The sequence below is a fragment of the Sphaeramia orbicularis genome, chromosome 12 (genome assembly GCF_902148855.1).
Source record: "Sphaeramia orbicularis chromosome 12, fSphaOr1.1, whole genome shotgun sequence".
Classification (NCBI taxonomy): domain Eukaryota; kingdom Metazoa; phylum Chordata; class Actinopteri; order Kurtiformes; family Apogonidae; genus Sphaeramia; species Sphaeramia orbicularis.
This window is the reverse complement of record NC_043968.1, coordinates 28313006-28332751: the sequence shown is the minus strand read 5'-3', so window position 1 is coordinate 28332751 and position 19746 is coordinate 28313006. Positions and strand designations below refer to the sequence as shown.

Sequence of the window (19746 nt, the reverse complement as noted above, 5' to 3'; positions counted from 1 at the left end):
CTGGCAACCAAAGTCACCTTCTGGCAGCTGTCTACTGTCATCTACTAATGCACTCACAACGACTTTTAAACCTCACAGTTAATGACCAGGGAGGTAATGGAGAGGGATGTAGGCCATGAACAGCTCTGTGATATCAGTCTGGGAGACTCTTTAAATGTTGTTTTTGTACACAACCAGGACAACCCAGATTAATGTACATAGATATACAGCTATGTGTATCGCCAGCTGGCCATAAAACATGCATGTTTCGTATGTGGGCAAAGTCTGGGTACATGTCAGCTTGTGCCCCACTTCTAAGTAAAAAATATAACGGTTTACAGTGCCCCCTGTGTCGTGTGTGCTTATTACCTGAAAATCTCTCTCCTCTAGAATCTCTTTCCGCCACCTCACCAGGAAGGCCGCACACACATAGAGGTGGAAATGGGAGAAACCCTCTGGCTCGGCCTGTTTAGGGAGAAATAAAGAAACGTTGAACACGAAACCATCGGAGCTCGTTTGACAGAAAGGAAAGACATGTGTTCCGAATACCACAGAAATCCTCAGCCTTTCACGATTTACATAATTTCAACATTTGGAAGCTTTTTTTACATGTGGTATTTAGTGTGGTATGTATGCAAAAAAAAAGAGGGACAACAGAAAAGAAAAACGCAGAGTATAAAACTTCTTTTCCGTTTAACAATCTGGAAATTTACATATGCGGGACTAGGGAGACAAAAAAAGATACAAATCCTCTCTCCCTCACAGCGTTTTATTCCAGCCCCTTTACGTTTGGCAGCTCACTTTTTATGACTGGGAAATAAGCAGGGGATTTAAACAGGGAGCAAGACAAAGGATGAGATGTTCCTTGTTCTATTCATTTTTCTCCAGAGTCCTATCACAGGGAGGATAATTACTAAAGCCTTTGAATGGGAGTGACTTAGAAGTATATGCCCCTTAAAGGTAGGACACAATATCACCCTAATGTGTGAGCTTTGCTGACATGCTTGCTCGGGGTTTCATTAACCACATGCTACTTTAACTTTAAATCCATGCAATTAAAGCATGAAGCTGCATGTGTGTCTTTAGCTGATGTACTTGATTGGAGGAAATGTAGACAAGGTTTGTAATACTATGAACTTATGAATTATTCTGCAAGTATGCTCTGTGATGTGTCTGTTTTAATAGCCTACACTGGTAAAGAAGCAACACTGCACTGATAAATTTGACTTAAGTATGAATTCATTTTCCTACTTAAAAAAAAAAAAAAAAAAGACTCAAATATAAAAGCTCTTCAATTCTTGTTCATTCAGCAAAGGCAGGGTAGAACAGAACAGACGTCACTGACTGACAGGACTTGAACTTACTGATATGGCATTGCTCATTTCAATGTTTTCTGGGAACTGTAACCAACTATAAGTGCAGCTCTTTAACTGCTATTCAGATTTGTGTAGAACAGCAAGGCCAAGCCATAACTCTGCAGGAATTAACAGAAACTGCCTTTCTGCTGTGATAATTGTATTTCCCTCCAGGAAGGGAGGAAGGAATAAACAGATTAACTGTATAAAGCTTCAACAAAAAGATGGCATGATAATCGGGAAAGAATATTAGCTGGCCTTTGTTGTCCCTCTTCAGTCTTTCTGGACAGGCTGATCCTTCTTAGTTTACCTCCCACTTAGGTGCACCAATTTTCACAGTTCCCTAATAAGAAGAAAAAGCCAATTGGTAGAAGAGAGTGAGATTTGGGGAGGAGGGGGTGGGGGTGGGGTGTTAGTGGAGGAGTGTTTGTGAACAGCGAAGCATAGCGTGATGTGAGTTGTAAACTGGCAGGTGATTGACTTGTTGGTCTAACCTTGCAGCTCCAATCCAAACAGCTGAAGCAAGCAAACACACAGTCGTACAACAGACAAACACAGATGGGCGACTGTAGGACTGGCATATGGGAGCACCATGTTCATCAGTCCCCAAAGACATAATTTAATTTCCTTTCTCCTATGAGTGTAGGTGGATCTCTGTGCGTCAGATTGAGTGTCTGAGCGTGACCTCAGGCTGGGCTGAGCTCTTGAACTTTTAGAGTTACTAAAACCCTAGACATGTCTCCTTCTGTACCCCTCTGTCGACTTTCTCTGCCCCCTTCATCCATCCTTTCTCACAGTCTGTCACTATTATTCCCCTTATTCATATGAACGGAACTGTAAGAAAAGAACACAAATCAAAATGAAATACATTTAATCAAAAACAACCTCATTTATATATTCCTGAAATTTTGATTTCAATCATCTCGGTGGGTGCTCCACCAGTAACTTAACATCTACTGCTTCTATTTGCTGCAGCAGGAATGACAGCCCAGCTAATGGCAGTGTATACGAGTGACTCTGGTAGACACGTTAATGAAAGTGTATGTGTATTTCATTATTCTATATTATAAATACAATTTAAAAAGACGGTTTCATTTAGTTAATCATTCTACACTTGACTGACTCAACTGCACTGTGAAGTATTTCTATGCTTTGCAGAGTTTTCCTAATGTTATTTGTGCTGAAACTGTGTTTATCAGTGTTGATCTGTTCATAGAGAAGCAGAATAATAAGCGGAAGTTTTCATTATGAAGTATTTCTTGTAAACAAACAAAAAAGGCTTAAAGGAGTTTTTACTTTTCAGTTGATCAACTAATTGTTGCAGCCCTATATATAAGTGAATCAATTGAAAAAACAATCAGATGTGTTTATTTGTTTTAAATGGAGTCCCATTAGTTGCTACCAGTGTAACTAGTCTTCATTTAAAACAGCACATACATCATTTTAATGTGTACATTTAATGAAAAGTTTACAAAATAAGCAACAGTGCCTTATAATAAAACACTTAAAACGTACAAATGTTTTGTAACTTACAAATGTATTTAAAATTTGGACAGATTCTTACTTCATCTTTTCTTAAGGATAATTCTAAAACTTCTTATATTGTTAGATTTTTTTCACAGCACAAGGAAAACTATTCCACTGAGTAGCCGCTCGATACAAGACCATATACTACTTGATCATGAAAACACAGTTGCTCAGTTGTACTAAAATGTGTATTTGTACATTTAGTGAAAATGTGAGAGTAAGAATATCAGCAGCAGCAACTCTCCCACATTTCTAGCCTTTTTTCCCTCCGCCCATCTTTCTTTATTCTCCACCCATTTTTCCATGTGACACTCTATCCCTCCCTCCTGTCCTATCCATCCACCGCTGCTGCTTCAGCTCAAGGCTTTCACATCATTATGATCTGTAAAATAAAGTTTGTCATGGAAGTCAAGGTGACTCAGTCAAACTTGTCTCTACCTCTTCTCCTCCTCCATTGTTATGCTTGGTCCTCCACACCCTTGTGTCAGGGCAGCCATATTGGCTGAGACAGGCGAGGCTCTGACTGACAAGCGCTGCTGATCAAAGTAGGGGAAAGAAGGTGGCGGGCTGTGGGAGGGAGCAGGGGGAGAATGGGGTGATGGGCAGAGGAGCCGATTGGGGTATAGAAGTTTCAGGAGTGTGTAAGAGAAGGTGAAAGGGTATGAGAGCAAAAGGTGAACAAAGGAGGAAACAGGATGGTGGAACGCAGAGGGAGAATGAGTATTGTGTTGTCACAGTGTCTTCAAACTGCTGCGCTAGCTGTCTGACTAGTCAAAATGTCTCATCCTTGCAAAACAAAGAGGCCTGACGTGGGACTAACTCGATACTCTGACGAACCGACTCTCGACAAGGTGAAAAGGGGAATGTGGAGACATGAGATGATCAACGATGAGATTAAAACGGAACTGAACAAGTTCATAAACAAAAGAGCAGAATTCGCTGGAGTTTGTTTTGTATGCATGTGAGCGCGAGCATTAGTGATAGACATTTACCTATAGTTGCAGCAGCTGAAATCAGGGGAAAAAAACAACAGAATTTCCAAATATACACTTTCCTTTGGTAGCTCTCTCTTGGTCCTTATATAAGACTAAATATGACCTGACATCATTTTATTCTGTCATGCTTCAATGTAATCATATGAACTTTAGCCCAATGATGAAAAAAAAAAAAAAAAAATCATATACTGCATTCTTTAAGTGTACACATTTTCTCTGAGCATTTTTTTTTTTTACTTTGCAAAGTACAGATGTGTAATTAAATAAACAATGGCTAAGCAGTAAAAAAGAGATATGCTTTAGAATCTTTCTTGCCATGTCTGCTACTAATTTACAGCTTCTGAGTTTAGCTTAATCAGAACAGGAAAAAGTGACAGAATTACCACCTTGTGAAGGCTGAAGTCTGTTTTTAATCTTTGCCGTTTAGTTAAACGTCAATATAAGTTTAAATAAATTTAATTTAGAAATTAAAAAACAAGTTCTAAAAGCAAGTGATGAACTGGTGTAACTGATTACAGAAGTGAACCTGCATGAATGCAAGAGAAAGACAAGCAGCGAGGACAAATTTAGAAACAATATAACTCCACCCAGTACATTAATTCTACGATAAATGCTTCCACTTTGAATCTTACGATGTTTGCTTCATGCTGAGATTCTGACAGAGGGAAGCAATAAAGAAGAAATAGAAAAATATTTATGCTCATACCAGTGGGAGTGTTACAAAGGGACAATGAGAGGAAAATTGCATGCATATGTGTGTGTCCATTTATGAAAGACAGTAAGACAGTGTGTGTAACCTGGTCCTGTCTACAGAGGCCTGTCGTATTGTTTGGAGTGACCAAAGGGCCAACCATTACCACAGACAGGAGACACAGGGGCACAAAAAAGTGAGAAGGGCCACTTCCCTCTGGGCTGGTTGAACAATCTCTTTCTTATGGAGCTGGCAGATAAGTGTCGCATTCATACTCAAGTAATGTCTCTTTTGGTCTTATTTCAGAGCAGCAATCGTCTTTTTGATTTAACAATGCTGTCAAAGAAATCTGAGCTCAATTAATGCAGGCTTCTAACATCTACTAACTCTCAACGGGAAGCACTGCTAAGAAAGAAAGTATTTGCTTGACAGAAATATTAGCCTAGGCTTTTTAAGGGTTGAATGTTTTGTTTTTTTCTTCCTTTATTTATCCCCAAAGTCTCTGAGAGTCTGTCCTCCTTTTTGCAAATGTCTTCATAGGTCATAAGGCCAGGGACGTGGTGCTTACTTTGCCTGCGCCTTTGCTGCATCACACTTGTGCATGTGTTTTGACACCAACGGCATGTTGCTAATGCAGAGCTGCTACTCCTTGACAATGGTCATTACTATGATCTCATTTAGTCATGGTCTGATCTAGTCACTTTATCCATCTGCTGATTGCATTGTTAAATACTTGCACTATCTGCACAGAACCATAACCAGTACCATTATAGTCTCACTCAGCCCACTGGTTTTGCCCACACTGTATATTGTATATTTTGAACTTTATCTTACTTGTTTATTCTCTATCTTACTTCTGTATTTATTTATTCAATTTTTTAAAATTATTTTATATTTTTACTGCATGCTTCTTATTTACTCCATGTTCTATGTATGCACCAAACCACTGAAGCAAATTCCTAGTAATGTGAGCCCTGTTTTCTTACATTGCAATAAACACGATTCTGATCTATAAGAAGAGTGAAAAGTTACAGGAGTTTTTTCCCCCACATCTGTCAGGCTGATATCAAAAACGATAGAAAAATGGGCCATTTATGTAAAATATTACTGACTGATTAACAACAGACATTTTCAATGCTTGTTAAATGGCTGCTTAAAAAGGTCACACATGGAAAATAGGTATTGCTCCAGTGTTCTAGATGATGTTCTGCTGCTACAGCTATATCTCAAATGCAGCTCTTATGCAGCCTGTTTGGCTAATCTACAGTCACGGAAAAAAATTATTAGACCATCAAAAGTCAAAAACAATGGTTATGCAATCAAGTGCTAACTCCTGTGTGTATCATGTGACTAAAAAAGACAGAAAAGAAAACATGGAAAACCTGAAAGCACTGTTTTTCTCAGTACAATGCCTTAGATATTGATGCAAAAACTTAAGTAATTTTGGTTATCAAGAAAACATGGAAAATGGATAGATATCAGCTCTGAAATTAAACTCTTATGAGCTATTTTTGTTGTTATCATTATATTTGTCCAAATAAATGCACCTTTAGTGGAACCAGGCATTAAAATGAACAAGAAATGGAAGAAAACAAGGGTGGGTTAATATTTTTTCCATGACGGTATTCTGTTAACATGGGCATCATAACACTGGGTTACAAAAAAATGTTTTTTGCAAGTTGTCTAGGTTTTTTCAACTGAATTAGGACCATTTTGCACCGCTAAATCCAAAAATGACATCTGTTTTTCTCAATCAGGTCAGGTTTTTTTGCTAATTTGATTTTGAAAAATTTGATCTTCTCATAAAATTGATTACATTTTTGTGACTTTATCAGTTGATTTTTTTATATAGTTCTCACCCAAAATAGGTTTTAAGAGAAAAAAAATCATTTGATCACTTGATTCCTGTTAGGTACAATGGTGTATTCACTACAGATGTAGCAGAATACGTCAGGCTTATTTTTGCAAGATCTTCTAGTCGAAGCCATTTCATTCACCTGTAATATTAAAAAAAACATTAATCATAAATTGGCAAAAGTAAAATCTTCAGAACTCATTTATTGCAAGAAATATGAAAGAATTTTGTATCATATGATGTGAAAATGCCCATAAATGTAAGCAAAAATGTTAAAAAGCCAATATGTAGCATAGTTCAGAAAGTTGGCCTGACTGAGCAAAATTAATGTGATTTTTGGATTCAGCACACCAAAATTATCCTAAATCAGCTCAAAAAACTTAAACAATAAATTTGTTGTTGACCAGTGTAATTAAAATAATTAATAAATACATACATACATACATACATACATACATACATACATACATAAATCTACAACCAATCAGTGCTCCCCAGGTGTTTAAACCTAACCTAAACTAAACTAAAACAAGAGATCATCACAGCCTAAATACAATGGTGATTTTATATATTCCAGTGTTATCTGTTGGATTTTATGCCATTTGTCCTGCTACCTGTAGATAACTATTCAAACACCAATATTGTTCCTAAGAGAAGGTGTGGAAAGACAACATTTTCCTGTTAAGACTGGAGGATGCATTAAACTCTACATGTTAGCCAATCAGAGCCCAACTGTATTAACTCACCTCCTCCATCTAACCCATATCATTTATATCAGGTGGACCATACTAAAGTGTGGTGAGCCCAGACATTTAAGACAGTGAAATATAAATCTTGCTGAAAACACTGCAAAGAAACCTGCATTTTCATACAAGACGCTGATGAACGAAACGGAAAAAAAAAAAGACGATATTATGTTAACTTAAATCAGACAGAGGAGCTGTATGAGTCACAGTGTTCACATAACTAAGAGGCAAAGCTATAACGAACGTTACAATGTCTGTCTGGTGATTTGCAGATTGATTTTGCTCTTTAAATCTCAATCTGCTAATCCTCTGAGCCTTGTTGCTTTAAATGACCGAATTTCACACCAGTAAATCGACACATTTGATCACATCTTACGCAATGGTTTTAAACACGGTCGCTAACAACACTAAACAGCTCCCTGCTTGGTAAATTCGACCATCCATATGGAAAACGACCGTGTTTCAGAGCCTGAAAATGTCATGGTATCCCTTTAACAGCCATGCTAATGCTGCCACACTGAGCTACTTGCTAATTTCATGCTCCACGCAACAGGGATAATTTGGTCCCTGTCTGTCTGTCTGTCTGTCTGACAGGGGGAAGAGCTGTGTGTATGTGTGTGCGTTGGAGTGTATGCTCTAAATCATGTGTCTTTCTTTCCCCATTTTTCATTCTTATTCTCTTGTGGAGTCAAATATTGACAAAAAAAAAAAAAGAGAGAAAGAGAGAGAGAAACGCTGAGGAAAACAGAGACTGAAAGAGGAGCAGAAAGTCAGATAGATAATAACAAGACTGTGAGAGAGGATGACGAAGACAAAGAGGAAGACAGACGGAGTGCTGTCTTGTGCTGGATCAGACTACAGAACAGATGGCCACACCGCAGAGAGACGACCACAGCGGAGACATTACAACACTCAGGTTAAAATCTCCCCTGGAACACATACACATACACATACATAGGCATAGGCTGAATGTTAAAGGGCAAGGTCTTTCTGTTTATTGCTGGCATTTACGACAGACCTAAACCTTTGAGGCTCTTTCCCCTATATGTCCTATATCATATACGTACAGGTAATCTGTCAAATAGCTGTATTAATCTTCTATCCGTATCGGGGCTATTATTTGGTCTAAATGCACTAAATGTTGGACAAATCCGAAAAGCAACCCACAGTTACATGTCTCTGTCATGTAAGCAGAGTAACTTATATGCATGTATTATACATTTTTGAGTAGGTATTTATAAGCACTTTAAAATTATGTGTAACAAAATTTGGGGAGATAAAACATTTAGCTGAAAAACAGCAAATTACTGCTCGGTAACATGTGGACTTGAAACGGACATACAGTTTTAAAGCTTTACGCAAACATTCAAAACATGCGGTTCTCGACAGAAATTGGTATCAAGTAGGACAAAACCTTTTAGATATTATGTTCAACTATGCTGAAAATAAATTTTGGAGTAAAATATTGAAAAGTCTCTGTTTTATTGACATGAGAATGTGGTGACACGTGGACAGGTTGCCACAGTAACACATGGACGACTCTTTACCATTGTATGCATCACTCAAAATGTTGACTTATTTTTAAAAACAACAAGCCAGATATAATCACAATGCTTTATTTAATGTATTTAATACTGATATAGGTAAATTACTGTTTTAATAACATATTGGGGCCAAAAATATTACCAAAGTTTTTCTTATATAGTGCTATAAATAGACATTGTGTTAAATTTGCTAATTTAACACAATTAGCAAATTGTGAAAAACGCTAGTGGTTTTTCATTAATCTCAGACTCATTCCAGGTTTTGCATGTAACCCATCGTGTCCACTTGCGTTACATGCAGAACCTGCCCAATTAAAAGTATATAAATCAGGAATGATTTTGCAAAAGTGGTATTTTTTGTGAAACACTCTGCCTTGCATAATTAGTTCAATTCCCAAAATGTACCTGTGAGAGAATAAAGACATTCAAAAAAATAGTAGCATGTAATTTTCGTGTCCTTTTGACCGTGTTACATGTAGATTTTTGCATTAATATAATGTAAAATCATATAAAAATGTGTTTTATCTGAAAAAATATTTTCTCTTTTATCTCAGTAAGTATTTATTTTTAAAATAGACCCAAAGTGCTTACAAACTTGCTTCATAACATTAGTCTACATCTGGTTTGAATTTTAAGCCCCTCAGTCCTGTTTTTAGGGACCAGTTTCATAGAAGCACCCAAATAAAGAGTAATTTCTCACAGATAGTCTTTTTAAATGTGACCAGTGTATGAATTCAGAAACGTCATCATTCAGAATTTTAATTTCTCAAAGTAATGGACAGTCTTTAGCATGTCTTTTTGTTAATTTAATGCAGCCTAGCAGAAGGTTCGGAACTTCTCCTGTGCTGTGTAAGTGGTATTTTAAAAAGGATAACAGTTCCATAAAATAGAGATCTTTAGCTAAAAAAAATATGAACCAACTTCATAAATGATGTGTGCAAATGTACTTTCCATGTTGATGTTCTCTTTCGCTTGATCAGACCCTAAAGTATATAATAGTAGCAGAGATAAAAACAGCTTACAAAACTTTACAGGCTATACCTTGTGTTGCAACAGAAAGTCTATTCAAGGACTTTTTCTGAAACCTTGAACAGAGATCGAGCTCTTATGATCCAAGAGCCTTGTCCCTCAAACTGGGGAAAATAGGAACATACTCACAAGGATGCTGCTGAGTAAAATTAATTTGGTTTAGTGCAGCATCTCAAATCGGTTTGAGCAGAGAAACTCACAGCGCTTCATTCTTCCCCTGATTCTATGCCGCGGTTTTCTATAAGCATCATTTCAGAGCAGGTATGCGGATGAAAAGGTCAAGAGAGGGAGTACATTTATGTTGAGTTTTAAAGGAGAAGGAGTAGAAGGGAGCAGATGGGAGGAAAAAGGTTGATTCAAACCTGGAGTAAAAAAAAAAAAAAAAGTTTTAAAAAAAGGACAAGAGAAGAGAGCAGAGTAGATCAGACAAGAGCTGCTTTGTGCTTTGCTGTCAGCTCTACTGCAAGTTTCATGAGTGGAAATGGCCTAATTCCCCTACCAGAGAAGGAGTGGAGGTGAGGGACTGTGACAGAGCCTGCCAAAGAAAGGTGTATGTGCATATTTGTGTGCAATATGAAAGGGTGTGTAGGGCGAGTGCATGTGTGTGTTGGAGCTGCAATCCAAACGACATTGTAAAACATAAAATATTTAGAGGATGGATTACAAGTACAATGTGTACTTGGGTTGCTGTCAAGTCACGACAAAAGAACAACACCTTTTAATCATTTACTGCTTGTTTCTTTTTTGGACTTCAGGTAGATGACGGCACTGGCGGTGAACGTGTGTAGTTGAAGGTAAATGTGAAGGTAAAAAAAAAATAACATGTCAGATGTACATATTATTCATGTTCAGTTTCAAACAAGAAAATAAAAACACACATTTTATGTACAGCATGTGCATGGAGAGCACTTTAAAGGGGGTCACATTTTGCTAAACACACTATTATTAGACTTTGGTAAATTTATTTGTGTATTTGGGGACTGTAATACTTCATACAGTTTGAATTTGAACCCTCCAGGTGCTGCAAAGCTATTTTTATATTTATTCCGGCAAAAATTGAGTGGATTTCGACCACCCGTTTTAATTCCTTCTTAATTTGTTAAGTTTACAACTAGTTAGGTCACGACATTTGCACATATAAGGTCAAGACTTCCAATGAACATTTATCTGAGTACGGCACAACTGTTTGTCAGCAGCGGCGGTTGTAGTAAAAACTGAAAATATGTCCAAACTTCGAGCCAATTACCTAAAATGTTCAGTTGTTGGTTGTATTAATGAACACAAGTGGCTGAACGGGACAGAGCGCACAGTCAACAACCTGGAGGGGGCGGGGCGTGAAGTGGCTCATGTGCATTTAATGGGCCAGTGCTCAAAATGACCTTTCTGGTGTTATTACTCAGAAATAGGGTTGAAGATGGACCTGTGGAGTTGAATTAATGAAGAATTCAGACCCAAGCATAGCATTTACAGCTTATGTAGACCACAGGGAAATGTTTTAAAATGCGTAATTCCATTTAAAACAGCAAAATATCACTCCTTCAAAACATATAACACTTTTTCTTAAGAAACTTGTGAAGAAAAGGCAGTTTTTAGTAGTATAGGTTTAGATGACTATATCTAACCTTATGCCACAAAATAAGAAAGAATGTACTGGACAAGCCCATTCTGCTGTAATTTGTGTTACTGAGGTCACTTGTGTTTTAGTTCTTATTTCAACAAAAACAAATAAAAAAAGATGGAAAATAATACTACTGTTCTGTGAGAGTCTGTGTAGCAGTTCTGCAGCTCATTACAGAGTTATATAGAGTCACCTTATAAAGTGGCCCCTCGGATCGTACTGAGGTTTTGTTTGGTCTAGAAGAGACCAGATATAAGCAGCCTATTTCAGTAAGATGATGAACTGATGGACTGTATAATCCATAAAATATAACACAGACAGACTGTAGAGCTATAAATCCTGAGAAAGAAGTGCTTTCATAAAAATATGGTAAAAAAATAATTATTTAAAGTATGACCTTGGTAAGTGTATTTTATTCCCCATGGCCAAAATGTTTCCTGATCCATTAAAGACAATCCACATAAAAAAAAAAAAAAAAAACTTTTTAAATTTCTTTCTTCTTTCACCAAAATGAGACTGATTAGTCATCCAACTCTTATCTTTTTATGTATGAGATGATACATCTCTTTGACACTATGGGTATTATGTGTATACTATAATTACTGCAGGGCTATTCAACTAAAATTGTACAAGGTCAACTAGATGTGCTCCTTTCCAGTTGAGGGTAAGGTTGCTTAAATTGTATGAACCTTAACAAAAGGTATCTGGCTTTGAACACTGCTCGCTTGTCCAGGTTGATTTAGCAAAAATACATCATTCATAAACTCAAAGAAAAAAATAAACATGAATGCCTGAGTTTATGAATGATTTATCTTCACCAAAGGAACTTGGAGGACAGATGACTAAAGTCAGATACATTTATTAAAGTAGACAAAAATACATGGAAATATGGATGTAACTTGTGACATCTGTTTTTACAGTCAAGGTCAATTCTGTCAACAAGAGTTTTAATTTCCCTTTAAAGGACATGTTACTGACTCAGAGGGATGTATTTACATTGCAGAAATTCACTTCAGTCAGTCAGTCAGTGTATAAATGTATTTGTACATGTATGTGTGAGTGTATGTGCATAGGTATGTATATGTATGTGTGTGTGTGTATATACACACATATTGCTGCAGGGGTAAGAGCTGATAAGCTATGCTTCTTCTCACTCCTTTTCGTATCTGACTCTTTTTTTGTGTGTGTTATTATTTCTTGCTTCCTTGAATTTTCATTTCTATATTATGTTGTGCAAAGAAGTCAATTAGTAGCAATCAGGAAGCTTGTATCACTTCCATATTCGAAATAAATCAATTTTAAAAAAATTGTTCTATTTGCAACTCAGTGTCCTTTAAATACATAAAACGATTGTTCAAGCTTCCATATACAGGATGACACAAAAAAAACGGGAACTTTTTAACAATCCAATAAAACCAAGAGTGATGGAAGAAAAATATTTTATTCATAGTAATTGAAACCTTAAAACATGCCATTTAAGAAACAATGATGGAATTTTCATTTTTTAAAAATTAAAACGGGAATTTTTGAACGCTGTGGGCTCCGTAAGACAGACTCGCGTACAACATCAATGTTCTGTGGAGTACAAGCACTTCTTGGTCGTCCTGTTGGTTTCTTCTTTAGGGCAGATCCAGTCTCTTCAAAGTTATTAATCCAACATTTTATCGAGTGTTTTGATGGAACAGCACCATGACGTCCTAAATTGTAAAAACGTCGGAACTCCCTCTGCGCAGCTGTCAAACTATCACCGCTTTTATAAAACATTTTTATGGCTAACGCACGCTGTTGCCTGTTCCACTGATCCATGGTTACTAAAATGGGGGTGTGTTTACTTGCTCAAGGTCACTGTCTCGCAGTGCTGCCACTTGCTCATGTCTGCCAATACGCACTTCAAAAATTCCCATTTTTTTGGGTCACCCTGTATAAGGTTAACATAAGAATAATCTAAAAATGGAGGGAAAAAAGGCCTGATGGTGGTGAAAAGATACAACTTTTTTTTTTTGTCCACAGACTTCATGGTCCAGATGGAAGCTTCTCAGACTCTGGATATGGAGTAGTCTTCCAGTTGGTGACCACTAATATATAGTACATAATTAAAAAGTCTATATGGACAGAGACTATTAAACACAATAGAGCTGGTTCTACCACTGAGTGGAACTGAGTAAGAGTTCAAAAATGTACAACTGTATGCTCATTTATTTCACGAGGTTATTCTGAGTACTATCCGAGTGCCACAGCCAGGTACATGAAAATATTTCATCTCTGTCCAGCTCTCACTGAGTCTTCCAGTCTATCCAAAAATCCCTCAAATGACTAGAAAGCCATGAGTCAGTGTGTGAAACAACCTGCTAAGGTGTGAATAGGACAGACTTGTATTCAGCTGAGACAGAATCCACTCTTTCTGCCATTCCGCTCACTGAAAGCCAAAAACACCTACAAGACATTCTTATCAAGCTCTGAATCATCAGATATGCTTCGCCTGCCAGCTGACAAAGGTTCAGTGAAAAATGCACAGAAAAGAAAAACGTAAAGGAGCTATAGTGTGTTGTGATGATTTTCTATAAATCTTTCATAAAAATCAAATTCGAAGCCAATCAGTAATTATAAAGGATGGCTGACCAGGAGGAAAGGGCATAAAAATCACAGCAGCTGGCTCAACCAAAGCGTTTTTTTCAGAGAAAAATGTGTTTATTTGGCTTTCCAATCACTGCTGCCTTCATAAGTCAGCTGAGTGGGGAGTGACTGCACTTAAACTAGAGGACCTCCATGATTAAGAGTGTTCAACATCCGTTTTTCAAGGTTCATGAGAAGTGCACTGTAGCTGACCCAGCAGCTGAATGTCACTGAAAATAAAACAGCTTTTTTTTTTTTTGCTGGCAAGGATGCTTTTTACAGTCGTATGAATTGTTGAAAGCTAATGATAATGCCACGCATTTGAGATAGCCTTTACTTTCCTCTTATATAACAGTTGGCATAATCTAAACGAGGAAATCATGAAAAAAGCTACAGTAAAATGCAATGTTATAAGACTTCATGTGGGCAGTTTTTAAAATCAAACTATTACTATTCAAGGATTCACAACTTATGAGAATTAAGTGTGAAAATGCAAAAAAATTACATATTTTCCAACCTTTTAAGTCTGGAAAAGGGAAAATAATATTTTCCCTCCTGTCTCATATGCAGGTTTTAGCTGTCTATTGCAATCTGTCATACTGCTCAAAGTTCAGTAAGAGTTCATAAAGATTCATTTGCTATTCATTCCCCCAAGCTATGGTTTATTAAAAGCTGTGTACTATGCACTTCAGGTAAACTAAAACATAGCCATATTTAAATTCTTAAATTCTATCAAGTCTTATTCTTGTCTACTTTTGCCTCCGACTTCCAGCTCTTTCTGCATCTATCCTTCATCTTTGATTTTCTTCAACACTTCACTTAACTCTGTTTTACCCTAACTGTGCTTGGGTTCTGGTGTTGGCTCCTTCCTCCTTTGCTCAAAAGCTCTTTTAATCTCTGAACTACAAACAAAATTAAACTTTATTAAAAAGGTACTTGTTTCTGTTTTGCTTGGTCGCGTTTCTGTGAAAGTGAAACTAAATTTTCTGTTTAATGCCTTACATACTACTGTTGTGGAAATGTCAGACCTAAGATTTCAACTCATGAATGTCAGAGCTCTGAGTAAACATGAGCAACATTAACAAAAGGTTAAAAAGATCAGACACAGAGATTTGAGTTAATTCCACAGCAATGAGTTTGGGAGAAATTAAGTACATATGCAGAAAAAAGTACAAGAGCGTGAGTGGGTTGCTGAAGGAAAAAGAGCAATAGTGATAGACGACTGGAGGCACTGGTGCTAAGATGAGACAAAGTGGCAGAAGTGTCACCAGTGGAGAGGTTAAACTTAATTCTTCAGCTTTCCAATCCCCTCATCTCTCTCCTCATCACTGATCCCACAACTAAACCCGTGCATCAACAAGAAAATCCATTGTATGTACTCAGCCCAGCCCTGAACTATACACACACAGCATATACACACAAACACCACTCAATCAATAGCAGACATTAGGTGTTATCGACAGTGCCAGCTGAGGTTAACTATTCAGTGTAACTATCCAGTGTAGGCACCGCCTATTAAGCTGTGTGTAAATGTAAATAGGCAGCTAAAAGAGCAGGTTTGAATGTGTTTAAATGAGATTACAATCCCACTCTCTGTTAAACATACACATCTAGGTCAACTCTCACAGGAATAAAGAAACAGCAGTCTCAAGATAAAAAGTAAACCATACATTTAATCAGCTAAAAGCTTTGTTCTACATGTAGACAGTGTTACACACATCTTCCATTCCCTGAACTGACTAATCCTTCACTTCAAAAACTTCTAAAACCGCAGACTTTTTTCTCTTTTTTTGTCCTTTTTCCTCATATCATCACCAGCCTGTTTTTAAAGCCTGTCCTTGCATGCTTTCTGTGTGTTCCCTACATGACTATAAGCTCTGTATAATTAACCATCATAGAAAAAGCGGCCTTGTTTGAATCCCTCTTTTAAATATATCTGTATTATGTTGCATCATGCCACCGGGTTGGCGGGAATATAATGGTAGGAATTACAAAAGCACCACTTCGGAAGCAATCATAGATGTCATTATCAGAGAACATCCCCATTTCTGAAATCCCACGCTGAGCCAGATAGATATAAATGGACAGATAACAAAAAGCAGGATAATGTTAGCTTTGCTGTGTGCCTCTGTACCTGGTAGGTGTCCCACAGTCTGATAGTGCAGCGTAGCGGGAGCTCCCTCATCAGGAGGTTGTTCATCCAGCGGAAGGCGAACTGCAGGTACTCCACCTCGTAGTGCTGCATGTGGCGGTGCACAGACTCTGTCAAAACATAGATTATAATCATTTTGAAAATAACGAAAGGAGACAGATTTAAGTTACAGTGCTTACAGTATCTTTGGGTGCCATGGAATGGAAAATTGCAGGGTTGCAGATCTCAAGATGGAAGGTGGAAAAAAAAAAACACTTTTAGAGTCTGTGTCAACAGGTGGATTTATTTATAACTTCCACCCTTTTTCACAAGGAGTGTGTGACTGTGGCAGTTAGTAACAGAGATGTAACTGCAGGTCTATCAGAAGCCGTCTAGGAAAAGAACTGCGATGTAATCAGTGCTGAATAAGCTCTAAAGCCATTACATGTCAGAAGAAAGAGGACTGCATATACTGTAGATTAACAGCACCCAACGTGAGGAACTAAAGTATGCATTTGGACTATACTGTGTTGTGAATATTTAGAGCACCTGTTTTATCTCTTTACATTAACTGCTTCCATTTAAATTAAAAAAAAAAAAAAATTACATATTATACTATCATACAAACAGGCTTGTCCATGTCCCTGTGGAGTTTTCTTACATTTTATTTTATGTCTAGAAGAGACAGAATGCTTTAAATATTGTATTTGCACCATCAAAAGTGAAAATGTGTCTTAGGAGTTAAAATTACATCGTATACATTATTTACTTGCTTCTTGATGCATTCTTAATTTAATGCTTTGTGAATATTTCTTTTTTTCTTTTTAGAGTATGGGGAGGACTTTTTTCGCTTACTGATACTGCACTGACGGGCATTAATGTTACGGTTAAGACGATGCCACGTTTTGATTTAGTCTTTGTTATGTGGGCATTATGAGTCAGTCTTTCTCTCCGTTTGTCTGTCTGTGTACTGGCAGATCAACTAAAAGGGGTGAAAGCTGCCTTTTTTTCCTCACTTTTTCTAACACACGCATTAACACAACATTGTACAGGGTGGGGAAGCAAAATTTACAATGAACATTTAGTTGTTTTTTCTCAGCAGGCACTACGTCAATTGTTTTGAAACCAAACATATATTGATGTCATAATCATACCTAACACTATTATCCATACCTTTTCACAAACTTTTGCCCATATGAGTAATCAGGAAAGCAAACGTCAAAGAGTGTGTGATTTGCTGAATGCACTCGTTACACCAAAGGAGATTTCAAAAATAGTTGGAGTGTCCATAAAGACTGTTTATAATGGAAAGAAGAGAATGACTATGAGCAAAACTATTACGAGAAAGTCTGAAAGATACTATTAAAGAAGAATGGGACAAGCTGTCACCCGAATATTTGAGGTACACTTGCGCAAGTTTCAGGAAGCGTGTGAAGGCAGTTATTGAGAAAGAAGGACACATAGAATAAAAACATTTTCTATTATGTACATTTTCTTGTGGCAAATAAATTCTCCTGACTTTCAATAAACTAATTGGTCATACACTGTCTTTCAATCCCTGCCTCAAAATATTGTAAATTTTGCTTCCCCACCCTGTACAAGAGTAATTATTCATCTGTTTACCCTTTGCATTTTATATATTTTTACTTGGCCTTCATTCCTCATGTAAAATAAACATTTCTTTTTATCTTTTAATCGTCAGTGTTGAGATCCATGCACTCAGTTTGAGTTCTGCCTGACATGATCTTCTGAAGACAATATATACAGAGGAAATAATAAGATAAATTAGCAAAATAGACAGTTATTACCCATCTCCCCCTGCAGCATCAATCATCTCTGAATGTGGCTTTATTTTGTAGTGCCTGTCACATATTGCTTGGATATTCACCTACCACTCTAGCACCACAACGTCTGACACAAAAAAATCTTATGGTGCATTTGATAAATTTGTCTGTAACCTCTATGACAGTGGTTCCCAACCTTTTTTGGCTCGTGACCCCATTTTAACATCACAAATTTCTGGCGACCCCAGACATTCAAGATGGAGACTTCTTTTTTTTTTTTTTGCTAAAATTAATTTGTTTTTGATAATGTAATAGTTTGTTAATTGTTGTTGTTACATTAATTTTAGACAACATTTAGTCTATATAATGTATATTATTATGGACAGAGGCAGAAAAGCCAGGTGTAGATTACTGCACAAAGTGAGAATTTGATTTTCCTTGGTCAGGATATGTACAGTCAGTCCAGCTTGGATTTACAAGGTTGACAATTAATACTGACCAAACAATAACTCAAACTATGAATTATGAAAGAGCTGCAGCGTCTGAAACTGACCACAATGAACATTTGAAAGATAAACAGTACCACAGTGCTTCAGTTTCAGCTTCACAGTTTGTCATGTATTTTATATATTGGGATTGTTTCTCTCAACTCAACATATATTTTTTATTAGTAAGTTTTTATTTTTTATTTTTATCGATTACTAGAAATTTCAGGCGACCCCACGTGGGGTCTTGGCCCCAAGGTTGAAAATCACTGCTCTATGGTGTCAAGAGTATCTTATACTATACACATGAGTCAGGATAAGTGTGTTTTGTTAGTCCCGGTTTTCAACATATGTCCATGTCAGGTGACAGTTTCCATACCTACCTCCTTACGCCCATAAAATGATTTTTAATTTCTTTGTCACATTATTGTTTCAAGTAATGCTCTCACAGCTAATAGCCTGCACTGAAATAAGACAATAAGTTACATCAGGCTGTCTATATCTGATCTCTATGAGGAGTTCAGATGTCAGACAGGCTGGCATAAACATTCACAAGGAGGAATGGATGAGAGGCAGAAATGTCAGCTGAAAACTTGCAGCGTATGGGGCTGTGACACCGAGAACAACTGCCTTTGTTCCTCTCTCTGCTCTTGATAAATGTTTGTTTTATGCTTCTTTACATAACAAAAGATTAAAAATACCACTCAGTATTCAGTGACTCCCTATTTCATAGTCATCAAACCCATGACACTCATTCTCTCACACACACACACACACAGACACACACACATCTCATAATAGAGCTGTAATTATAGAGCTGTCAGAGAATCTGTGAGAAAAGCCAGTTAGGGAGGAACTATAGCATCCTTTTCTCTCACACTCTGTTCTCTTAATCAAGGCTGACTGACATGTGCACACACAGGCACACACACTCCCCAATACAGCATTAATATGGGCTTAATTGTTGAAAACACTACGTACAAAATTTTACATCAAAAGCACATACATTGTTGAATGCTAAGAGACACTTGAATGACACCTGTCCTCTGTTGAACACACACACTTTAAAGAATTGGGCACACACTCCACCACATGAGAAGGGCGCGAAGTAAACACAAAGCTATTATTTCACACTCCTCTCTGCAGTTTAATTATCACATGCTGCTGTAAAAGCATAAACAAGGCAAGCTCATTAACGGTGAATGCATCATGGTGACAGATCTTAGCTAGCTGCCAAACAGAGAGGGAGAGTGTGGAACAACTTTAGACAATGTTAAATTACACTAATGAACTTGCTCTGCCTAATATTAGCAACTTCGCCAAACACAGAAACGAAGAGGCGCACAATGGGGAAGTGATGGGAGCGATTCTCATTTGTCATGAGAGGAGAAGGA

The 19746-nt window shown here is 37.2% G+C and overlaps 1 protein-coding gene and 1 long non-coding RNA gene across 3 annotated transcripts in view; one reads left to right on the top strand and one right to left on the bottom strand.

The window, feature by feature from the left end:
- The window catches only part of tbc1d22a (TBC1 domain family, member 22a), a 125198-nt gene that overhangs the window by 28436 nt on the left and 77016 nt on the right, over window positions 1-19746 (bottom strand). For both annotated transcript variants that reach the window (XM_030149303.1, XM_030149302.1), the window contains exons 12-13: window positions 16087-16214; window positions 349-444 (exon numbers count right to left, since the gene is read on the bottom strand). In XM_030149303.1, the coding sequence (XP_030005163.1) occupies window positions 349-444; window positions 16087-16214 (224 nt within the window). The remainder of the gene's footprint in view (window positions 1-348; window positions 445-16086; window positions 16215-19746) is intronic.
- Window positions 2626-13028, top strand: LOC115429667 (uncharacterized). Its single transcript, XR_003936817.1, has 3 exons — window positions 2626-2636; window positions 11318-11322; window positions 12889-13028. It is a non-coding gene; the product is annotated as an uncharacterized LOC115429667 (long non-coding RNA).